Source organism: Physeter macrocephalus, chromosome 4 (assembly GCF_002837175.3).
Source record: "Physeter macrocephalus isolate SW-GA chromosome 4, ASM283717v5, whole genome shotgun sequence".
Lineage (NCBI taxonomy): Eukaryota > Metazoa > Chordata > Mammalia > Artiodactyla > Physeteridae > Physeter > Physeter macrocephalus.
In genome coordinates, this window is record NC_041217.1 from 29,414,991 (window position 1) to 29,438,321 (window position 23,331).

Here is a 23,331-nt window from a genome sequence, read left to right on the forward strand (position 1 = left end):
CCCCTGCATCGGCAGGCGGACTCTCAACCACTGCGCCACCAGGGAAGCCCAGATTACTTCTTGGTAAAGGCAATTCATCATCAGACCAATCAGATTTATTGGAATTTAAAAAAATACTCCTTTAACTTTTTTTTACTGCTCTACTAATCTACAATTCTAAGGCTTTTCCTGTTTAGGCATAGAGAAAGGGATGATCCAGAAAACCTATTAACATCTTTTTCCATCCTGTTCTTCAGTAGTACTTAATAGCATACTTTAGTTTTATTCCAAATATATCATTGTATATAAGTGAAAGGAAGAAAGGAAGGAGGGAAGCAAGGAAGGAAGGAAAGAAAAGAAAGTAAGAAAGAAAAGAAAGAAAGAAATGACAATTCCCAGTGAGCAAACAATTTCAGTTTAAATATCCTATTTGTGTTTGCTAATTATCTGTTTGGGCTTCTTACAGAGCCACCCAGTCTGGATGATGCAGGGAAGATGCTGAATGAGACTGTGGTAGTGAACAACCCCATACAGCTGGAGTGTAAGGCAACTGGAAATCCCTCACCTGGTAGGTTTGTTTGTGGACTCTGTAGCTTATTAACATTTTAAGATTTCTGTGAATTGATAAATATGTTTATAAGCATAATCTGGTAATTACTAATAAGGGAAATATTATAGAATATATTTCAAGGATAAAACATTGATAAGGATATCATTAGGTGGATGATATTTTTGAATTTTCATTGCTTTTAACTACATGAAATAATTTACTCATTTAAACAATGTAGAAATATGTGAATAATTATCTTATTGTCCTTACTATGGCCACAAAACCCACATGGTATTGTATGTAAATTTTTGTTGAAAAATATATTTTTATCTAGTCTCAGTTGATTATCTTTATAAATCATTCATTTGATGAGACTTTTTGTTGATTTTCATCACCAGTAAGTTTTTCATACTAATCAATAATAATATAAAAATTTTGAGGCTAATAGTATGTGTAGTGTTTGGTTTTGATTAGATGCATAAACAAAATTTTATAGATGAGAGGAATATATACTACACCAAAAGAAATAGAATCGGTTAAAAGTTTGCTATCAAACAAATACTGATATTGGATTGGCCAAAAAGTTTATTCGGGTTTTTCTGTAAGACTGTATGGAAAAACCCAAATGAACTCTTTGGCCAACCTAATACATTAGAGATAATGTAAAGAATAATGTTTTTATAAGTTCACTTCAGGACTCTTATATTGGCTTGGCTATTCATGTTTTTCTAAAGTTTACATCCTCCTAAAAATCAACCCTAAAGAGATAATTAAACAGATTAAACTAAGATGATAAGCATAAGAATAAAGCAATTGTTACTGTTGTAGTTAAGCTTCAACTTAGTGTGTGTATTGAGTTTTTAAATGAAAAGTTTTAAAAAGATGGGTTTCTGTCCTCTTCCCCTTGCAGCTATTACATGGTACAAAGATAATCGTCCACTATTAGGTTCCAGTAGCATGACTTTCTTGAACAGAGGACAGATCATCAATATCGAAAGCACCCAGATCACAGATGCTGGCATATATAAATGTGTGGCCATCAACTCAGCTGGAGCTACAGAGTTATTTTATAGTCTACAGGTCCATGGTTAGTGCTACTTCTCCTAGATTCATCCTGGGGTGAAGAAGCATTCAAAATGATTAAATGCATCTATAAAATTCTAGTGTAAATATTTAACAGAATGTGTTATTGTCATCTTTACTTAAGAAAGCAGTATTCTAAAACTGATAAGCATTTATATTTTCTGATTCCCATTAAATGCTCTATTTTCACATGCTATTGAACTTAAGTTTTCTTTAGATGAATTGATGCAAATAGTCATCAGCAATTTTATCAGCTAATGACAATGGCCCTGTTTGTAAATATTGTCTGTCAGAATCATAGGTTTTAGTTCAATAAATGTTTCCAAGTTATTATCTCTAATAATGCTTTTAAGAGGAGTTCATAGTTAACATACTAGAGTAGATACAGTGTAAGGAAACACACACAGATACACACAAAGCCTGGAAATCAAAAAATAAAAATGTAAAACATTATTGTGGACACAACCTATAGTTTTATTATTTTGAGATGTAATATTCCATGATGTTAACATATCTTAATTTTATTTATTTTTTTATTCCTTTTCAGTGCCCCCATCAATTTCTGGCAGCAATAACATGGTGGCAGTGGTAGTTAATAACCTGGTGAGGTTAGAATGTGAAGCCAGAGGTATCCCTGCCCCAAGTCTGACCTGGTTGAAAGATGGGAGCCCTGTCGCTAGTTTCACTAATGGGATACAGGTACTCTCTGTCATTCCTTAAGTGAAATCTACCATCTAATTATTCAATACAGGAAGTATAAACAAGTAAAACTATTAAAGGGATTTGGAGAGCAAGGATTCACAAATGTTATCCAAACATGTACACGTATACATCCATAAATACCATGGGCACACAGTTGTGATTTCTAAACAATTCATTAAAAGCTCAGTATATCTAAGAGTTCCCTTATCTCATATGTAGTGCTGTATTTTGACCATTGTTTTATATACTTTCTACTCCCCCCGCACTCTCTGCCACCACCATAAAAGATACCCTATGCAAAGAAATGTTCATCAACAATAAAAACAGGAATTTTTTGGTAGACGTTATATTTAAATGTCTGGAAATAATCAGAGAATATTGACTTCAGAGTAAATATTTACACAGAGTATATTTACTTCTACTAAAACATCATATAAAGAAAAATTATAAAGGCAACATTATGAGAAGTGAAATTTGAGTCTGACAAAAAAATTTAAGTACATTGCACTGACTCAAAATTTAAAATACGTAAACACATATATCTCATTGAAAGTGTACTTCAATTTTGCTTTGCTTAGCAGAGAGCATAGTTATTCCACCATTCTACTTCTTGAACTTTTCTTGAAAATCCATTGCTTGCAGAATTTGGGATCATAGACTATCCAGAGTCCATGTCAGTATTAAAGGTACAACTACATCGGTGGGATAAAAGGACAATGAATGTGACTAATTAATTTATTTGACTGCTACTATGCTGTTAATTTTACCTTCTTACTTGTTCTCTCAAAGAAAAATTAAGAGGAGGATTAGCTCCTCTTATTCCCACTTCTTCTTATCTTTGTCCCCTGGTGGCTTTTTCTCTTTCTGTAGTAAGTATTGATAAAGTTGGATCTTCACTTGATCCTGTATGTAGAGAGTTGTGTTCAGTGGTGATTACCAAGTTTGGTTCTAGCCTCTGTCGTCCTCCACAGATAAGATGAGAAGGGGATTAAATGATGCTTGCCCTCCTTAAAACATCCAAGTAGAAATCCTTCTAGAGGCAAATGTTCAGTTGATCAATCTCAGAAAATAATTGAAAAAGTATGTTTACACCTACAATTCTCAGGAGCTATGTTGGTTATTTAGCTTTCTATTCATCAACAGGTTCTGTCTGGGGGCCGCATCCTAGCCTTGACCAGTGCGCAAATCAGTGATACGGGGAGATACACCTGTGTGGCAGTAAATGCTGCTGGGGAGAAACAAAGGGACATTGACCTCAGAGTATATGGTGAGACATTTTAATAATTACTGCTGCTCTGATATAGCTGTGTTTAAGTCCTAATATCATTGAGGAAGTTAAGAAAGTTTTTGACAATAAAGAGCTATGAACAATCGAAATTATCAAAATATTACAAGGTTAATTAAATCAGAGTCACCCTTTCTGCCTTATATTTGACTTTAATTTTCCTTTATTGAAGTTCTGAGAAATAAAAATGCATACATCCAGCATGTAAGGTGTTGGTTTTATGGAGCACCCTGAAGAACATGACTATGGAGAGATCTTTGCAATTTGGAAGACATATTCTTCTCCCTAAAGCAAGGCTCTGTTCAAGTAGCTCTCTTGATCTATTCTACTTGAAGCCTGGATTTTCTTACTTTTTAATTATATGTACAATCAGCGTATTTTATAGTCAGTACTATGTCTATGAATTAAAGGATATTTGAGAAGCCAAAGTTAAACTAAACATAAACTTAGGCAAAATTCAAGTATTTTTTCTTCCTACCTATGATGCAGCTGTAAGGTACAAAAGGAAAGGTCTGATTCCATCACACCAAGAGGCCCCTGGAACAAAGTTGGGGCCTCAATGGCCTCCATTCATAGATTACACTTGTCATTCCACATTTTAGTATACCTTTGCATTTAGAACTTTTTTAGGGTTTTACTTGCATTATATTCTTGGTTCCTGGAATAATGGATTTGTTCTGTAGTCCTCAAAGAGTATCTGTTTAATGCAGGCCTTCTCTTCTAAGTCCTACCTCACTTCCAAATAATTTACTCCTGTTCAAAATATATTACTTTTTTTTTATTTTTTTACCTCCAGGCCATGTGGATTGACTTCCCTTTTTGAGTTTGCCAAAACAAATGTAATCATCACAAATAACTTATATAATAAGTCCTAATTTTTTAATAAAAAGGCCCCTTGTTTCAATATGGATGCCATGCATCTCTAATTAAGCTAAAAAATCCAAGTTGGCATCAATAAATTACCCAAGGCTCATTATGCATCCGTCTTTTTTGTTGCTTCTGCAGTTGGCATGGGTCTGTATCTAGCCTCCAGCTGGTGCTCTGTGTCTGAGATAACAGAGGGTCTAAAATGCCCAACTGCAAGGAATCTAACTCCTTCCCTTAATGGGTCGCTTTTATGCTTCATGAAGAACTGGAATGTTTCCAATCTAAACTATCCTTAGAGAATGATACATCAATCTAAGTATGTGACACAATAGCTCCTTCAATCATGAGCAAGCAAGCAGATGAGCAAGCAAACATCAGTATTCACTGGGTTTTAGTCAGCACTGAAAATCTGGGGTTGGCTGCTTCCATTTCTGCACTGGTTAGTGTCAAAAGTGGACCTGGGAGGTGATAGAGAGTTGATATTTTTCAGGAGTTATGAAGACGTGCGTCACTATTTTTTATCATTTGTTAAGATACTCCCATACTACCTTTTTAGTCTGAAAACCAGAATCTTCCCTCTGTTATAAAAGTCAAATGGCTAGCCAGCCCATACGTATGTTTTAGAATGTGCGTATGTGTTTAGTAGCTTGCTGTGTGTATATATTTTAAATGTTAAAGAAGTGCCAGATTAAAACAGGTTTTTAATGTGAAATTAGCTTCCAATCTATGTTCTACTATTAGTATTATGTCCCTATATTATATTCCTAAATTTGTGATAGTAACCTTGGCAATCTTGGATCTTTTTGGTGCGTAATGATTCTGCATCCTCAGAGGTAAGTCCCCGTCACATTTACATTGTAGAGTGTTGTGGTGTAGGAGGAGCAGACACTGTGTAAAATAGCTTTCCCTACAATTACAAGAGTAGTTCATTAAAACTGTTTCTCCCTGGTATAAATTCGGAGTATGCATCACCATACTCTTAGGTGCTGAAACATGAGAATAGAGTTTTTACCTTATCTTTAAACTGAAGCTCTGAGAACTTTTAGAGATCACACACTCCCCAGTGTTTCAACAAGCATAACCCCGTGGCAATTCTGACTTGTGTAATTACATTTCACAAGTATAATGCGTAGGATGAGAAACAGACACAACACACCCCTTCCTAAGCAACATGACCGCAAAGCAGAATTGGGATAACATCTAAGGAAGCCGAGGATCTAAAGGGTAGAAGCTTGTTCTCTTCTCAGACTAAACAAAAAGTTGGAAATGAAAGACAGGGCAGAAAAAAATAGTTGTGCTGTGGTAATATATATCCTTGACTGTAATTAGATTTGCTTTAATTTATGTTCTTTAAGAAACAAATACTCTACTGTTTTTGTATTTTTCCTCTCAATTGAAAAAATTTGAGCTTGATTCAACTCATTTAGCTGTAAAGAAAAGTAATTGAAGGAAAAATATTTGGATATAAATTAGCATTCTGCCTTCTTGAATTGTTTCTGACTTTTACGTCTACAAGCAGTCATAAAGAATCCATGCTCTTTTGTAAATTCTACAAATAATCTAAGATAAACATATTTTTATATAGTTGTGGTACATTTTTATCCACGGAGGACAGACTTAACCTGAAATTATTTCCAACTGTGAAGTTGTATTTAGGACTCTCTATGCTAAGATTGGTGAATATATCTTTTTTTCATAATATCTTAGAAGATGGCAATCATTGTGCTGATTTTGCTGAGATTATAGAAGTTGTAATCTCAAACAGACTAGTTGTATATCTTTTATCCGTTGTCTCACATGTTAAAAACAATCCCACTCTTTTCTGTCACCCGTAGATTACTTTAAGCTTTTGGAAAGCCAGATGTCTGTTGTGCTATTAAATTTAGCAGGACGGGCATCACAGATCTCTGCCCAAAAGTTCCATGATCTGTTCCAACCATTGTGCATGGAGTTTCTTTTGTTAGCCTCATTTCCTTTGGGTTTAGCACAAGTCCTGCATCCAGAAACAGCATAAGAAATACCCTCTAGTTCAAATGCCTTTCCCTGTGTAAAAGACATGGTAGCAGAGAAACCTCCTGGTTGTAGAACACGGTTATATAACCTCCTGGTTATAGCCCCTTAAGCTATAGGGACTAGCTTAAGTCCCCTACGTTCATTGTCATTTTGCCACATGCAACAGTATCAAGCTGGGAACAATGGCCAATGGACTATCATAATGTTCCTTACCACAAAAATCTTATTTCTACCAAAGCATTTGGAAAATCCTTTAGGATTCATTTCAATGAAACTTAACCTTTCTTGTAAAAAAAACAAAACCAAAAAAAACTACAAATATGGTATGTTTCCTACAATCCTAAATAGTTATGGGATTTAGTGAGAAATGGCTGAGGAAATCCCCCTCTGCTTTTTTGGAGTGGCCCTTTTATAACAGGCCTGATTTTATCGTTAGTTCATGATTTTGAATTATTATAAATATAAGCCTGAAAGAGTCCTTGAGAGCTTATGGAGCCCACCGTCTAATTCTTGGCAGGGCTGTACCTCTACCATCTGAGACAAATGATTGTTTACTCTATTTTTTAATACACCCAAGGGAATGCAGTTCCTTAAACTTCTCCAAGAACATATTTCAGGATCTGACAAGCTTTATAGCCAGGGAATTCTAATTTTAATCTCATTAAAATTTCAACTCATTTCTTCTTTTTATGCAGTTGTATGCTGTACAGCTGGTCACTGTTTTAGTTTGGTCTTTAATGTATCATTTATCCCACATGGACTTTATTCCATAGAAAGCTGACAAGGCACCGTGGAAAACCAAAATGAGCTCTAAACTGCAAGTCAGAAGACTCCTAGTTTTGCCACCAATTAGTCACATTATTTCAAATAAGCTCTTATCTGTCACCATCTTATGTTTTGCAAACTGTGAGGTGGGACAGGATGATCTCTTTCAACTCTATTTTTTATTTTGCCTCTGTATTTATGAAATTTATTTTCTTCTGCAAAAAATAAACATCAAAAATGTGTTGGCTTTTAATTCATTGTTATTTCCAAAATATTTGATGAGTGGTTTAATACTTTGAAAATCTTAAGTGGTGACATCTAGTTCAAGAAGTTTCTTAAGTGGGCACTTGGCGAGAACTTCCAGTTCTAAAACTTTTTTACGTGAAAAGTTAGTGAAAAAACTATTTCTGTTCAACAGGAATACATTAATCAGTGATTTATGAACACTTGATTCTGAACCAAATGATGTGCAGAGGGTATGTTAGAATTACTGTGATCCTACATCTTAAAAGAACTAATAAAGTTATTCAATATATGTCCTGATGATTAATAAAGATAAGCAGTATGCTGACCTCTTTTATCCTGAGGGAAAACCCATCTTTCACTTAGTTGCACCAAATATTATGGGAGAAGAACAGAACATCTCTATCCTCATTAGCCAAGCTGTGGAGTTACTATGTCAAAGTGATGCTGTTCCCCCACCGACTCTGACCTGGTTAAAAGACGGCCACCCTTTGCTGAAGAAACCAGGCCTCAGTGTCACTGAAAATGGAAGTGTATTAAAGGTAAGCCTATAAATTCATTTATTGCTTCTTATATTATTCCTAAGCTCATGGCTTTGGTATTACCACTATCAAAATAGTACCCCTATTAAACTTTACAAGTATTCTACTAATTTCCTCTTATAAAATTCTAGGAACCCTTTTATTAATGAGGTTTGTAATATTTTTCAGCTTTATGCTTAGTAAGGTTTAAATATATACTTAACTGTCAATTCATGTTTGTAGCCAGAAGCCATTCAAAAATACTTCTAGGAAAATATTATAGAAATATTCTAAGGAGTGCATCATCTTCAGTCATTCAGCCAATCAGCAAATACCCATCTAGGTGCTCTGCATAGGGATGCAAAAAAGTATGACACATTTATGCAAAATGTCTTCCAATTTTGCATAAATATATGAAAATTTAACAGCTCATGAAAAGTGCAATGAGTACTCTAAGTCTCTAAGTTAATTACCAAGTGGATGATACAGACAGTACATTTGGGAAAGATAGCAAAACGTGAGGCTGTGGTTATCCAGAATAGTCTTGGAAAGCTACTTGGCTTTTTATGGGTAGATAGGACAAAAGGCCTGATTACGGGAAGCAAGTAAGCTAGTGGGACTGAAACAATTTAACAAAGTGAATTTTGGAAATAAGGTTGACTACGTTGATTTAAGCGAAATAAGAGCTAACACTGAAAGCCAACTTAAGGAATTAGGATTCAGGAAGCCAACAGGCCATTGGAATATTTATAAAATCCTCATAATAACTGTATTTAGAATTGAAAGAATGGCTAAGTAATCTGCCCACGGTTACTAAGCGGCAGAAATGGGATTTGAATACAGGAGTATAGCTTCAGAATCCATGCTGCTAACCACTACACCACATAGTTTATTGGTAAAGGAATATTATTACTGTCAAACAAGGAGAGTCTTGGGAAATGCATAATGATTGTCAACACAAAGGAAGCTAAGACGCTTACACAAGGAGGATAGAAGTATAGGAGAGAGTGAGAGGGAGGTGAAAGTGTATATTGGAGGCAAGAGGATGGAGTCATTCGGAATTATGATCCTGTAACGATGGAGCTGGTGAGGAAGGAAAGGCCGGAGTCACTGTTGGAGGAAAGTAGGATAAGTCATTTGAGCTATATATGGGGAAAAAAAGCAAAAAAAAAAAAGCAAAAAGCACTGCCCCTTCTCAGAGGCAGACCCCAGAGTTCAAGAAAGCAGCTGGTAGAATTCTCAAACCTCAATTCTGACTGAATGATAGAGGGAGACGATTGTATAAACCACAGGTCCCAACACTGCTAGGGGAGAGCTATACGTGATTAGAACTCTCCTAGCAAATTTTAGTGAGTAGAGAAGTTCATTTCTTCAGAGCACAGATCCCAATAGAGTTGGGAAGCCAGGAGAGAGGTGATGGTGAAGAAATCCTAGGATCCACTGAGTCTTCACCACTGAGGCTAGCCAGGCACCCTGAAATGTTTGAGTCCATAGGAAGGAACATAGGGAGAAGACCTCATGGAAATGAAAACTTCTAGTGTACCCCTGCTGTACTAAATACTTTTAATGATAACTCCAACTCCAATGATTCTCTTTTGAATGTTTTAGCAATTGATTTCAAAGCTTTTAGCAATTACATACTGTTTGTTGTACCTCTTAGATTATCTTATATTCTTATTTATACCTTGTTTATTATTAAACTATTTTTTTATGTTCATATACGTTATATTCTCAACTAGATTGAAAACTCAAGTCAGAAACCATATATTGCACCATACTTCTTTGTATCTTATACTTATAGTACCTGGTACAATATTCTCAATAACTGCTGAAAAGTCTATGAATAAATGATAAATGAGTATTAATGTATGTTGCAGATAAATATATGGAAAGTATTTACTGGTATTCAGTTATCTACCAAGCACCAAACTGGCTATTAGGAGATTGAGACTAATTGAGTATAATACCTGGCTTGAAGAAGCTTACAAACCCAATATGGGAGAAGACATAATCAATTAATAGTATGGGTATTATTTTACTGAACAAGGACCTGGGCATGGAAAGATTGTATATTTAAAGCCCTGAATAACATATTCAGAAATTAATTGTGATTTTTTTTGTTATTTTATCTGAATCATATTTAAAAGGCCTTTCTAGACCTTCAACCTGTAAAATTAATGAGATTCAAATAAGATATGACATAAATGAGAATTGCTGAATCTTGGTAAGTGTTGAATGTGGGTGATGGGCATATAGCCATCCATTTTACTGTTCCCTCTATTTTTTATATGTTTGAAAACCTTCAGAACACAAATGAAAAATCAGAGATCACGAATAACATTAATAGAAAAGGCTCAATTACTTACGAAATAGAAACTGTGGTTTCAAAGCATGATTTTGTTTTCAGATTGAAGATGCTCAGATTCAAGATAGTGGTCGTTACACTTGTGAGGCAACAAATGTTGCTGGAAAAACTGAGAAAAACTATAATGTCAACATTTGGGGTAAGTGGAATCAGCCCCTGTAAAGCAAATGATACAGCTTGTGGTTTAATCTTTGATTCTTTGTGTCAGTTCTTAAAATAACCAACCATGTAACTAAAATTGATCATAATACAGACATGGACACTAATTAATATGTTTAAATGATGCTGAACTGTCCTGAATATCAGCTTATATAATTAATTCAAGAGCAATTAGACAGATTTCTTGAACCTAAACATGTTGGTCACTGTAACTTTGATGTAGAACAGTACTGCTCTCCTGCCTGATTAATATGCCTTTTAGCTTCTACAACTGAGATCCTCTAATGATTGAGTGTTCTCCATGAACAGAGAGTGTGTTGGTCAATTGAAAATAAGTCAAAAGGCTAAATTGTGTATGTGAATTATATTTGTGTGAGAGAAAGAGAACACATGCACTTGTGGGTGGGAGATGGAATTACTCCGCTGACGAATGTGCAAAGCTATTCTTGCTTGAAGTTTTACTGTTACTAATTAAGATAATTCTTAGGAATAGTCACAACTTTTATATCAGTGTAGTTGTCTGTTACACAATGTTTAAAATTGTTCCCATTTCCTACATATTCACCTTTCTTTTAAGTACTTCTTTAAATTCATGTATAACATATTAAGCTCTCTTAATTTTGATTGTATTTGTTTAAACTTTTTAATTTTTGAGATAATAACCTGAAATTTACCTTTGATTATAAAAGTTAATTCAAAAACACATTTTAAAATAAAAATAGGTAGAGGAAGTAATCTAATTCCAATAGAGAATAAATATTTTATGTATAAATGACTTGTTAATTATAAATTATTATCATTTTAAAAAATCTTGAGGAAAATTGTAAGAAGTATTATCATTCACCTGTAAAAGGATTTACTTTTAAACGACAAAATTTACTATGCAGTACCTTTATATTTACTACAAATTTGTTATGTATCATTCGCTTCTGTTTCTACCTCCTTCCATCCTTTTTCTCCCTTCGTATTTCCTTTTTTTCCCTTCTCTTCTCATTTCTTTCAAATGGGGAAAATATTCGTATAACTCCCAATATGGACAACACTGAGCTAAGTCTTATCAAGTAAAGGTTGAAAAAAAAAAAAAAAGAAAAGAAAAAGAAAAATTTGGAGTGATGATCAATTAGAAAGTGAGGTGAAGAATTCATTTTTAAAATGCTGTATTAGAGATACCTGTAGACTGTTCATGTGAAGCTGTCCTCTATGCCTTCAGAATTATAAGCCTATAGCTCAGGAGAAAGAGATAACAGTTAAAAATGTGAGGTTAGAGACATGAGTATATACGTAGTAGTTGAGATCCCTTAGTGAGAATAAGAAGAATGTGTACAAGAGAGTACTGTATAGAATGACCCTCACATATCACATAAGAAGGGAGACAGAAAAAGAGACCCCCAAATGGGAAACTGAGAAGGAACAGTCAAAGAGGGAGGAGGAAAACTGGGTAAAGCTTGTGTCATGGAAACTAAGGACAATGGTGTTCCCAAAAGAAGAACATGGACAACAAATAAGTTGGACGTGGTTAGATAGATGAGTGAATGAATGAATGAATAATGGCACACATTGCAGAGAAGCCAAATGAGACATTAAATACAAAGTGTACTTTACAACTGAGTAGACCAGTGCCTCTTAAAGAGGAAAGCAGGTCGCAGTCAATGTAAGAATGAATGATAGGGGAGAGAAAGTTGAGACCTCAAATATCATTTATAGAGTGACTCTGTGTTCTAGGTACTATTCCACATGTAGGCATAGAGAGCTTAAGAAGAAAGACAATGACACTGGTTACTGAGTTCAGTTTGGGGCAAGTTGAGTTTGACAGTGCCTCTAAGGCATCCAAGATGAGATGTTAAGTAGTCAGATATAAAAGTCCAGATCTCAGAGAGTATCTGCATTACAGGTACAGATTTACAAGTATTTGTATTAATGGAAGCCATGGGAGTAGAGGAGGTGGAGTTTGGGTTGGAGATCATGAATTTATAGTGGTGGCAATTTGTGTAGTTGTCATTTTCTTCTGTAGAATTTTCATCTGTGGGATAGGTGATGACAGAGTGAACTATAGGATTCATCCCAAGTAAGGGTATTGCCAAATAGGAAGAGCATTGGTGCCAGGCAGTTGAAAATATTGGCAGAGGACTAGGTGAAATTACTGATCATGAAATCTAGGTTGGATAGTGAAGCTGGTAAATAAAAGAGTAAGCAACTAGGTTGGGAGGCTTCTGAGAGGTTTAAGGACTTGAGATTCAATTAGGTCATTGAATTGAGAATTGGGAATAGTTGAGTGAAAGAGCTATAAGGATAGAGCAGTTGTCAGAAAGTGGCCTAAATTTATAAATTAATAGGAGAAATGTTCTAGATGGTGAAAAGGGTATGGCCTCTGATGGAGAACAGGATGAGCAGATCAAGGAACTGACTAGCCAGGTGTTTAGACGTGTGGATATTGAGTTCATACAGAATGTGGCAGGTCTTCATGTAAAGAGAAAGGATAAAAACAAATACCAAATTGTTCAGTGAATGGAAAGAGAATGACAGGTTCACAGATGGTGATAAGAAAAAAAGAAGTAAATGGGTGACATGAGCCTCAAAAGAATAGAGACTTTCATGGGGGTGCTTGAACAATGGCTGGAAGCAGCATTGGTGGTGAGGAGGATTCTCCCACTCCTCAACTCCCAGGAGCTTGGGAGAATAAGCATCTATCACGTGATAATACTGCAGCCAGGAAAGTGTCCCAAGGAAGAGTTCAACCAGCAAATGCAGACTCAGCCTCTTTGAGTAAAGTGTGGGTAGTCGGAATTCACTTTGAGGGTTCCAAGGAGAAGCTGGAGATCAATGGGGGAATGCAGACTGTGCAGTCTAGGATAGGTAGCATGTCTGTTTCTCAGATCAAATTCCTTACCTCTGTTCTTTTCTCTATGTTATATGCCTGATGTCTTTCTATTCTGTTCAACATCTGAGATATCAAAGCTGGAGAGGCACAATGACTGGGTTAAATTTAAATTTGGTAAGTGTCTTCATTTCTTTTGGTGCAAGATGTCTAAATATCTAGACTGTATCTCCTTTTTATACCACTCAGAGTATTTTGATAATTAAGTTTCTATCTGTGAAAATGGGAAGTCTGCTATTAGGTATTTATTCTAGGTCTTACTTTGACTTTTAATGTGGTGTTGATATGTCAACCTCAAGTGCTAAATTATTTACATGTACCATTTGAGTGGGAACCTTTTTATTTTTACATGCAAAGTGTTAGGAAAATTTTATATTTGAGTGTAAAATAGTATTTTTCCTTTTTTTAATCTTTCAGTACCGCCGAATATTTATGGTTCTGATGAACTTGCTCAACTTACAGTCATTGAAGGGCATCTTATTAGTCTATTGTGTGAATCAAGTGGTATTCCACCCCCAAATCTCATTTGGAAGAAGAAAGGTCAGTTTTCATCCTTTGACATTTATAAAATTAAATATAAATATTAAGTGAATTTATATTTTGTTTGAGAAACGTGCCAACAAACTTTCTTAAGGTTTGCACGCGAAAATACCAGACAGCAGAATTACTATGTGTTAAATGTGCCATATGCGAGACTTCTACAGTATCAACCTGAAAATTGTCAGTTTTGAGACTCACTGCTCCCAAGAAGAAATTAATTTTCTCCATTAATTCTTTTTTAATCAAATGCATTTTAGGGCAGCTATCATGATCAAGAATCCACCATTCAATGAACTCTTTCTTTCTTCTTTAAAATAGGTTTAAAATTTTTTTTTTAAAGCAAACATTTTTGCTGTATTTGTGACAGTTTTGTAATGTACGTTAACATTGAATTCTGCAGTTGAACAGATTTTTAGTTATTCATCAACAAATATCTGTTTCCATTAAGTATCAGATCATCTAAATTTTTAGCTGATCTAAAAAATAATTTTTGTTTTACTTAAAGATCTTATTTTGTTTGTTTTACTAAGTGTTTTCTTTTAAATGCAATACTGATTGAAAGAAAAATTTGCAGAAGATAATCTTCTGTTCATCCTCCTCCTCCTCCTTTTTGCATAGATTATTATACAGTGTCCTCTGCCTTTTAAGTATGTGAACTAGGAAGTAAATATATATGTATATATACTCATTAGAGTATATACACAAAACGCCTTACATTTATGCTTCACATTCTGCCACTTGGTTTTCTTTGCAGGCTCCCCAGTGCTGGCTGATTCTGCAGGGCGAGTCAGAACTTTATCTGGAGGCAGGCAGTTGCAGATTTCAGTTGCAGAAGAATCTGATGCAGGGCTGTATACATGTGTGGCATCAAATGTTGCTGGAACAGCAAAGAAAGACTACAATCTGCAAGTTTACAGTAAGTTATTAGTTAGCCAGGCTTTGGCACAATGTTTTTAAAAAAACCTCTCCATCCTTCCCTTTTACTTTTTCTTCATATCTTTAAGAGTCATTCAAAGTAGTATGGTTATAGTATGCAATTGGCCCTCCATATCCACAGATTCTGCATCCATGGATTCAACCAACTGCAGATTGAAAAATTTTTTTTAAAAATCCAAAAAGTTACAAAAAGCAAAAATTGAATTTCCACGCAAAATTGAATTTCCACGCACCAGGCAACTGTTTACATAGCATTTACGTTGTATTTACAACTATTTACACAGTTTTTACAGTGTATTAAGTATTATAACTAATCTAGTGATGATTTAAAGTATAAGAGAGGATGTACATAGGTTATATGCAAATACTATGCCATTTTATATAGAATGGACTTGAGCATTTTGGTATCTGAGGGCGTCCTGGAACCAGTCCCCTATGGATACCCAGGGACAACTATACCTTTCATAAGACCCACAAATTTTAATTGTGCTGACATAATAAAGAGAGTAATTACTTATTTCTAGCTGTTATTTATTCAGCAATACAGCTGAACATCTGCATCAGCTTGCTGCTGGCGGATATATCAATGTGGCTGTAACTTTTGGGGGACAGGATAGTGTATGTGTGGAATGGAGAAGATGGCATTGTACCATAGGGTATATTTACAATATGTAAAAATATCTCATCGTAAAGAATATTTAATTTATATAAGATTTTAAAGTATTTAAAATATTTACATTATCTCATTTAATCTTTACATAGCTGTGGTATGAGACAAAAATATTGCCTCAAAAATGTATGTGGAAACTTAAGCCCAGAGAAGTTTCCATGACCAGCTGAGGTCATATGGCTTGTATGTGACAGGATTGGCCCTGGAACACAGGATTACTAACACTGGTCCATTTTCTTTCCCACACACATGTGTATTTGAGTTGGTTTAATCTTCTTTCTTGGAGTCAGTATCCACTAGGTGAATTTAGCTATAAATTTACAGAATCACTGGCCATCAGTGGCTTAAACAAATAGAGGTTTATTTTCTCACATAATGAGAAGCCTGAGGCTGGCAGTCACTGGAGTTGGTCAGCACCTTACTCTTATCAGGACAGGAGATCTAGGATCCTCCTGGTCCTTCCTTTGTTATCTCAAGACGGTTGCTGCATTTATAGTATCAAGTCCACATTGAAGGCAGTGTGGGAAGGGGAAGGAATGGTATCTTTCTCTTTTGGCAGGAGAGCAAAAAATTTCCCAAACCCACCCCCCCACCTCACCCCTGCCAGCAGACCTCCATTTAGACTTTTTAGGTCTACAGTGATTCGTGAGGTCACCTCAATTTCCAAAGAAGACTGAGAAAGTCTCAGCTTTTCCAACTCCTCTAGTGAAAGGAAGAAAGGAATTGGTAACAGACATTAGGTCATGAGCTAGGCTATCACATCTACTTTAAAATTAGTACTAGAAGACTTCCCTGGGTTAGAGCTACAAATGATAATTCAAATAGTTGTATAACTTCTCAAAAGCAGGGAAAGTAGCTAATGCAGTATTCTTTCCTTACTATATTGATAGCTTTATTTTAGTTATGAACCCATTTAGGTACATTGGAGAAGAATTCTACCTCTCAGTACAGCAATGCCATGTCTATTAGTCCTGGGTCTTTTCTTTAGTAGCTAATTTTTTGACATGAAAAATGAATTTAGTGTGTTTTGTCATATTATTCCTAGATATTTGTTTTTATGTTATTGTGCTTAGTAGGTTTTCTTTAATTTCATTTTGTAATGGTTGGTTTCATGAAGACCTAAATGTTTTCAGTGGGTATATTCAATTATAGCATGGTGAGTGAGCTTTATATTTTTCTGAATTTTGTGATTTTTGTTTTGCTGTAAATTTGTACTGCTTGTGTGACCACAAGAAACAATAAAGCATTTTCTTTAAAAAAAAAAAAAGAATTTAACTTTGCCTGATGAAAATTCTTATATAAGACTTAAGGCAAACATTTCCTATTCTTTTATTTTTTCTCCCAGTTCGACCAACTATAGCCAACAGTGGCAGCCACCCTACTGAAATCATCTTAACTCGAGGGAAGAGCATTTCCTTAGAGTGTGAGGTGGAGGGTATTCCTCAACCGACAGTGACCTGGATGAAAGATGGCCGCCCTTTGACTAAGGGAAGGGGAACGGAAGTAACGGATGAAGGTCATATCCTTCAGCTGAAGAATGTCCATTTGTCTGACACAGGCCGTTATGTGTGTGTTGCTGTGAATATAGCAGGAATGACTGACAGAAAATATGACTTAAGTGTACACAGTAAGTATAAACAGGCTCAGTAGGTCTATTCACTGGCTGATACAATCTATAGCCTCCTGGATGGGACATATAGGCCTCAAGTGTTGAGTCTTTTATTTATAGTCGATTATTTTCTACATTTGCACCACTTCTTTAGATCAGTCTCATCACTCATCCTACTATGCCTGACCTTCCATATCTTACCTTGCTGAAATAAGCATATATTGGATATTCTTTTAGGAAAGCACATAGTAAAGTAGACAATTATCTTCTTCAAGTACTTTTGATCCAGTGCTATCCCAAGTAATATTCCATGAATCTGTGGTTTCCACATTCGCTGACTTGGCTAGTGTAAGTCTAGGTTCCTTAGAGCTTACTGACTGAGCATCAGATGGGCATAAGTTGTACTGAAGTCAGCTTTAAAATTCTAAGTAATGAGCAGTAAATGTCAGTAGGAATGGACCAAACATACGTGTACTCAGGGACACCTATTTGTATGCATACAATTTGAATTGCATTTTTAAAATCTATAGAAATGGTAAATCTAATAGACATGGTCTTGTAACTTAAATCCAGTTAGAACATGCACAAAGTCCAGTATTAATATCTTGTAGTTTGCAGCCAATGTGTAAACCAAAGCTAAAGACTGAAAAGGAATCAGTCCTATGTATTGTTTTGTTAGATTGTGTTTTTTTCATTCTTTTTAACAGGTGCTTACTATTTCATTATTTGAATGTTTCATATTTTATTTGATCAATTCTCTAGAGAGGGACATTTAGGTCAGTTGTATTAACAAGAATTTCTGTCATAAAATTTCCTAGGCAAGACTGATGTTGAGAAATCAAGGTCTCCGATTATGCTAAATTCCAGTTGGCTCAATCTTCCATGTACTTAAATTCTGCAAGACCATTGAAAGTGGAGGGTGTCACTGGCCCTTCTCTGTGCAGAAGGAAAACATGATGGAGGGGTAACTTTCCATGGGGCTAATGAGGGACATAGAGGCACTCAAGGCCTCTGTGTAGCCTTGTTTTATCTATGTTCCAGTGCTGGCTTAATTGGGTTTTAACACTGGTTCTCCTCTGACCCAGGCCTTGCATTTGTCCAGGCCTGTTGGGTCAATGTGACTTGTCACTCCATCCTCAGACTATCCTGATTCTACTCTGCTCGTTGCCCAAACCCGTCTTCTCAACCCACTTTGTGTGTCTCACATTTTTGCATTCACAAGGCATATTTGACTCCGAGGAGCTGGTCACTCATGTCTTTTCTAGGCTTCTGGAACTGCCCCACCCCTGCCCCTCTTGGTTGGTCTCTTTGGCAACTCCTTCCTCTCAACCTCTCATTGTTTCCCCCTACTCTTCCAGCCTGTAGTGTTAGAATGCCCCAAGGCTCTGAAATGGGCAACACCTGCTTCTCTGTCCACACTCTCTCATGGGTGATTGTGCCAATCCCACCCCCTAATGTGACTGAGCAAGGGAAACACCTAGGAATCATCCTTGACTCCTCTTTTTCTCATATCTGATGTCACTAAGTCCCATCACCTCTACTGCTCCTATTCTAGTTGAAACCACATTTGTCTCCATGAGCTGGATTGGGGTGAAAATAAGGAAAAAACCAGCAAGGAAACAACTAGCCCAAGGAACAAAAATGTGGTTAGTATAGATAGCATGAAAGCTGGTGTGTTTCACGAGGTTTTGAGCTTCTAATTTGTTTGATTGTTTTTAATTTTTAATACTAGAATTATTTGTTAGAAAATTCTGCCTATAAGAAAGTCATGAATCCATATTACCAGAAAAGATGAGTGACTCACAGAAAATAATTCACCACTATTAGAATAACAATATGGAAGTCATTTGGGGACTTCCCTGGTGGTCCAGTGGTAAAGAATCCACCTTCCAATGCAGCAGATGCAGGTCTGATCCCTGGTCAGGGAACTAAGATCCCACGTGCCGTGGGGCAACCAAGCCCATGCGCCACAACTACTGAGCCCGGGCACCTCAACTAGAGAAACCCGCATGCCACAAACTACAGAGTCCACACGCTCTGGAGCCCACGCACCACAACTACAGAGCCCACATAACCTGGAGCCCTTGCACCACAACTAGAGAGAGAAATCCCGCGCACCACAACTAGAGAGAGAAATCCCTCACACCACAACTTGAGAGAAGCTCGCATTCTGCAACGAAGAGCCCGAGTGCTGCAACTAAGACGCAATGCAGCCAAAAATAAATAAATAAAGTAAACAAATTTTTTTAAAGTCATATGTTGCTATTAGTGAGGAAGAAGTGACATTTTTACTTCCAGGAGTGTTGTCTTCGTCATCATCATCATCTTATTGTTGTGATTGCTTATTTTGCTTACTGTTGACTAGAAAATGGAAGCCTTATTTTTAAGAAGCTGTTTAGAATTTGGTGTTTGTTACATACTAGCCACCCTCCTTTCCATTTCTTGTTTGTTTTGTTTTGTCTTACAGCCCCTCCAAGCATCACAGGAAACCACAGGACACCTGAAAATATCAGTGTGGTGGAAAAAAACTCAGTGTCCCTAACTTGTGAAGCTTCAGGAATTCCCCTGCCTTCAATTACCTGGCTTAAAGATGAGTGTCCTGTCAACTTTAGCAGTTCTCTGAGAATTCTCTCAGGTATTAGAAATTCTTAGCCTGGTAATCTGATTAGCTTCCTGTGGCCACAGTTTCTCCTTAATTTCTCATAACTCCATGTCTTATTTTTTTCTTTATGATCTAGCTGCTTACTATAATACCCACTGATCATATTAAGAAAAAATTTTAGGACATCAGAAGCCATATGACAGTGGGGAAAATCTCTAAATATCTCTATATCCCTTTGACAAAGAAATCTTGGCACTCACTTATTACTTAAATCATGGGGATGTCAGAGCATTCATGCTGGAATGAGTACCAACCAATCGGAAAAGTGAAGAATGAAAAGAAATACTTGAAGTCAGAGCGTAGACTGAATAATGTTATATAACATATCTCTATAACCATAAGTTTGAATTTTTTCACAACTCTAATCTGAGTGAGATATTTCCCAGATGGAATAGTTTCAAGTGAGCTAAGATTTTATCATTATTGTAAAAAAGATATTCCTCTTATTCCTTATCTAATTATGTAGGAAAATCTATTAGCTTATTCTTTATGGATCAGTGTGTCGAGAGAGGTGTCTTGGGGCATACCACAGGAATCTGCACTTGGCCCCTTTCAGTAAGAATTTGGGTACAGACTAAGAAAATAATCTTGCCAATTTTATGGGTAATAAAAAGCTTGGATATTTCGAAGAATACCTAATGTGTTGAATGAAGGCATCCGAATTCAAACACACCTCACTCTGGAACTTTTGAATTAAACCTAACAAAATGAAGGTTAAGTAAACTCCTGCACTCACATTCAAAAACCAGTGGTGAAAATTAGGGTGAGATATAGCTTCAGAATTCTTCATATGAAAAGATCTCTGAATTGGTTTGGTTATTGAGTATGTGTTAACAGTATCATGTGTTTATCATGAAAACAGATGCAATGTTTTGCCACATGAATAAAATATATTTTCACCAGTAAAACAAGTCAAACACCAGTTGTATTGTGGATTTAACTTACTCATTAGGAAGACTAGAAGGATTTATTGACAGTGTTTTCGAAGGAGGATAACCATGATGGCACCTGATTGCAAAGTAAACACTACGTCCACTTCTATTTAACCTGAAAAAATAAACCTTGTGTAACTCATGACAACATAGTGAAAATTACATTTAAATACTTGAAGAGCCATGGCGTAGGAAAGATTATGTTGGTTCCGTCTAGTGCCAGAGGTTAAAAGTAATACCAATGTATGGAAAATTCTAGGGACAGATTTGGGTCTGAATACAAACAACTTTAAAAAATATTTGTATTGTTGAAAGTCAAGAAGAGCTATTTTAAGAGGTAAAAAGCTCCCTGCCCCTAAATTTGTTCAAAGTTTAAATTCTCACTTTTGAAGGCTTTTTCAGAAAAGATACTTTCCTAGTATTTGAATTAGGTCTAAATAGCCTAAGGTCCCTCTGTTTCTTCAAGATCTTGGTCTATAAATGATAGGGGCTTAATGAGGAATATACATGGCTATAATTATTATATCTATTGCCTATAATACTAGATTTATAACCTCAGGCAAGTTTCTTAACTTTGCTAACTTCAGTTCTTCACTTGTAAAGTGAGGATACTAGTGATATTTGCCTCTTAGGGGGTTTTGTAAAGATGAGTTAATATGTGTAAAGCAGCTAACACAGTGCCTGCTTATATCCTAAGCATCCAATACATGTTTGTTGTTATTTGCCATAGACAACCTGATAAAAGATTTGGGTCTCTCTATCCTAGGAGACTTTCCTATGTCCTATAATGCTTTCATTTTTGAAGGACTGCCTGCCTCTGTTGATCTTAAGGAATGCATACTGATGGCAAAGATTTCATTGCAGTTTGGTTACCAAAAACCTGAACACATTATCTTCTTCTCTTATAATCATTCTTATATTATTATTTTTTTTAATTCTCAATTGCTGAAAAAGTAGGAACTCTTTTTAAATATAATAACTACATCAGGGTTCCTGGAACTGAAAAAGGCAAGATAAAATGAGGTACTCTGGGGACTTCCCTGGTGGCGCAGTGGTTGGGAGTCCGCCTGCCGATGCAGGGGACACGGGTTCGTGCCCTGGTCCGGGAGGATCCCACATGCCGCAGAGCGGCTGGGCCCGTGAGCCATGGCCGCTGATCCTGCGCGTCCGGAGCCTGTGCTCCACAACGGGAGAGGCCACAACAGTGAGAGGCCCGCATACCGCAAAAAAAAAAAAAAAAAAAAAAAATGAGGTACTCTGGCTTATTATAGATCCACAGGAGTAGTGTTTTGGTTTTATTGTATAGCTTTGTTTTGCTTGACTAGCAGCTGGAGATCCCTGAGCGAACACATTAAATGTACTTCACCTTGTGGTGCTGCCAGAAGAGTCATTCAGTTTTACAGTCTGAACATGTGTGTTGTGCAATCGATGACTGAGAATCAGATGAATGGCGTATGACTCGCTTGTTCCTTGATCGGCTGCACATTTCTGTTTCATTAAGATTAGTCCTCCTGAGACGTTAAGTCAAGCTTTTCTGAAAGAAGTACTTTGTTGAAGGTCCTATCATTGTTATGAAGTTATCTGCCAACAACAGATAGCTGCTATAAAAATTTAATAGGTATGAGAAATGTCTCCATCTAAGTATAATTTACCGTCCAACCCTTTTATGTCTTTCACTGCAATAAGGGAGAGGACCAGGAAACAAAGAGAAAGGAAAGATCATGAGATTTATGAGGCTGAGGTTTGCAGAGCCAGCCATGACTCATAAACGTTGTATTTTTTTAATATCTCTCAACTGGAATCATATTATGGTCTCACTAATCTGAAGTAGCAGTGAGTGCGTTGAATCCTTTCCTAATTAACATAAGTTTTTTGACATGTTTAGGGAATTTCTGTATTCAACTTTGCTTGCTTAAATTCAACTGGGGAAAAAGACTGAATTTAGGTAATCAGTTTTGTCTGTCTAAATAAGATACTACTAAGTTCACCTTTCATTGGTTTGAGGATGAGTAAGTTGCTTATAGGAAAAGCTCAATGAGGGCTTGTGTTTATAAGAACATAAAGCAGATGGAAACTCCTGATAAATTCAGAGTCCAGGTGAATATTTACATGAAAATTTTATGTTTAACCATTTCAGGGTTTTTAGTTCAAATTCAGGGTACTAAGCAAAAATACACCGAGTGGAAAATTATTACAAAACCTAAGAAATGATTTACACTTTTTTTTAACATCTTTATTGGAGTATAATTGCTTTACAATGGTGTGTTAGTTTCTGCTGTATAACAAAGTGAATCAGCTATACATATATATATATATATATATCCCCATATCCCCTCCCTCTTGTGTCTCCCTCCCACCCTCCCTATCCCACCCCTCTAGGTGGACACAAAGCACACAAAGTGTATATATGTCCGTGCCACTCTCTCACTTCGTCCCAGCTTACCCTTCCCCCTCCTCAAGGACTCTACTCTCTCAGTATGTCTCTTTGTTCTCTGCCAGCTTTGTTTCAGTCTCATCTGCTGGCTCCTCTTCCTTAGTCCTTAATAGGAGTTTTCCTCCAAATTACACCCTTCAC

General features: G+C 36.2%; 1 protein-coding gene across 1 annotated transcript in view; it reads left to right on the plus strand.

Annotated features, from left to right (window-relative positions):
- HMCN1 (hemicentin 1) overlaps window positions 1-23,331 on the plus strand; it is a 554,195-nt gene that overhangs the window by 345,244 nt on the left and 185,620 nt on the right. Inside the window, exons 37-46 of the mRNA XM_024133815.3 lie at window positions 446-547; window positions 1,440-1,616; window positions 2,160-2,311; window positions 3,458-3,581; window positions 7,854-8,029; window positions 10,416-10,512; window positions 13,825-13,947; window positions 14,702-14,863; window positions 16,899-17,180; window positions 19,630-19,797. Coding sequence (XP_023989583.1) covers window positions 446-547; window positions 1,440-1,616; window positions 2,160-2,311; window positions 3,458-3,581; window positions 7,854-8,029; window positions 10,416-10,512; window positions 13,825-13,947; window positions 14,702-14,863; window positions 16,899-17,180; window positions 19,630-19,797 — 1,563 coding nt within the window. The remainder of the gene's footprint in view (window positions 1-445; window positions 548-1,439; window positions 1,617-2,159; window positions 2,312-3,457; window positions 3,582-7,853; window positions 8,030-10,415; window positions 10,513-13,824; window positions 13,948-14,701; window positions 14,864-16,898; window positions 17,181-19,629; window positions 19,798-23,331) is intronic.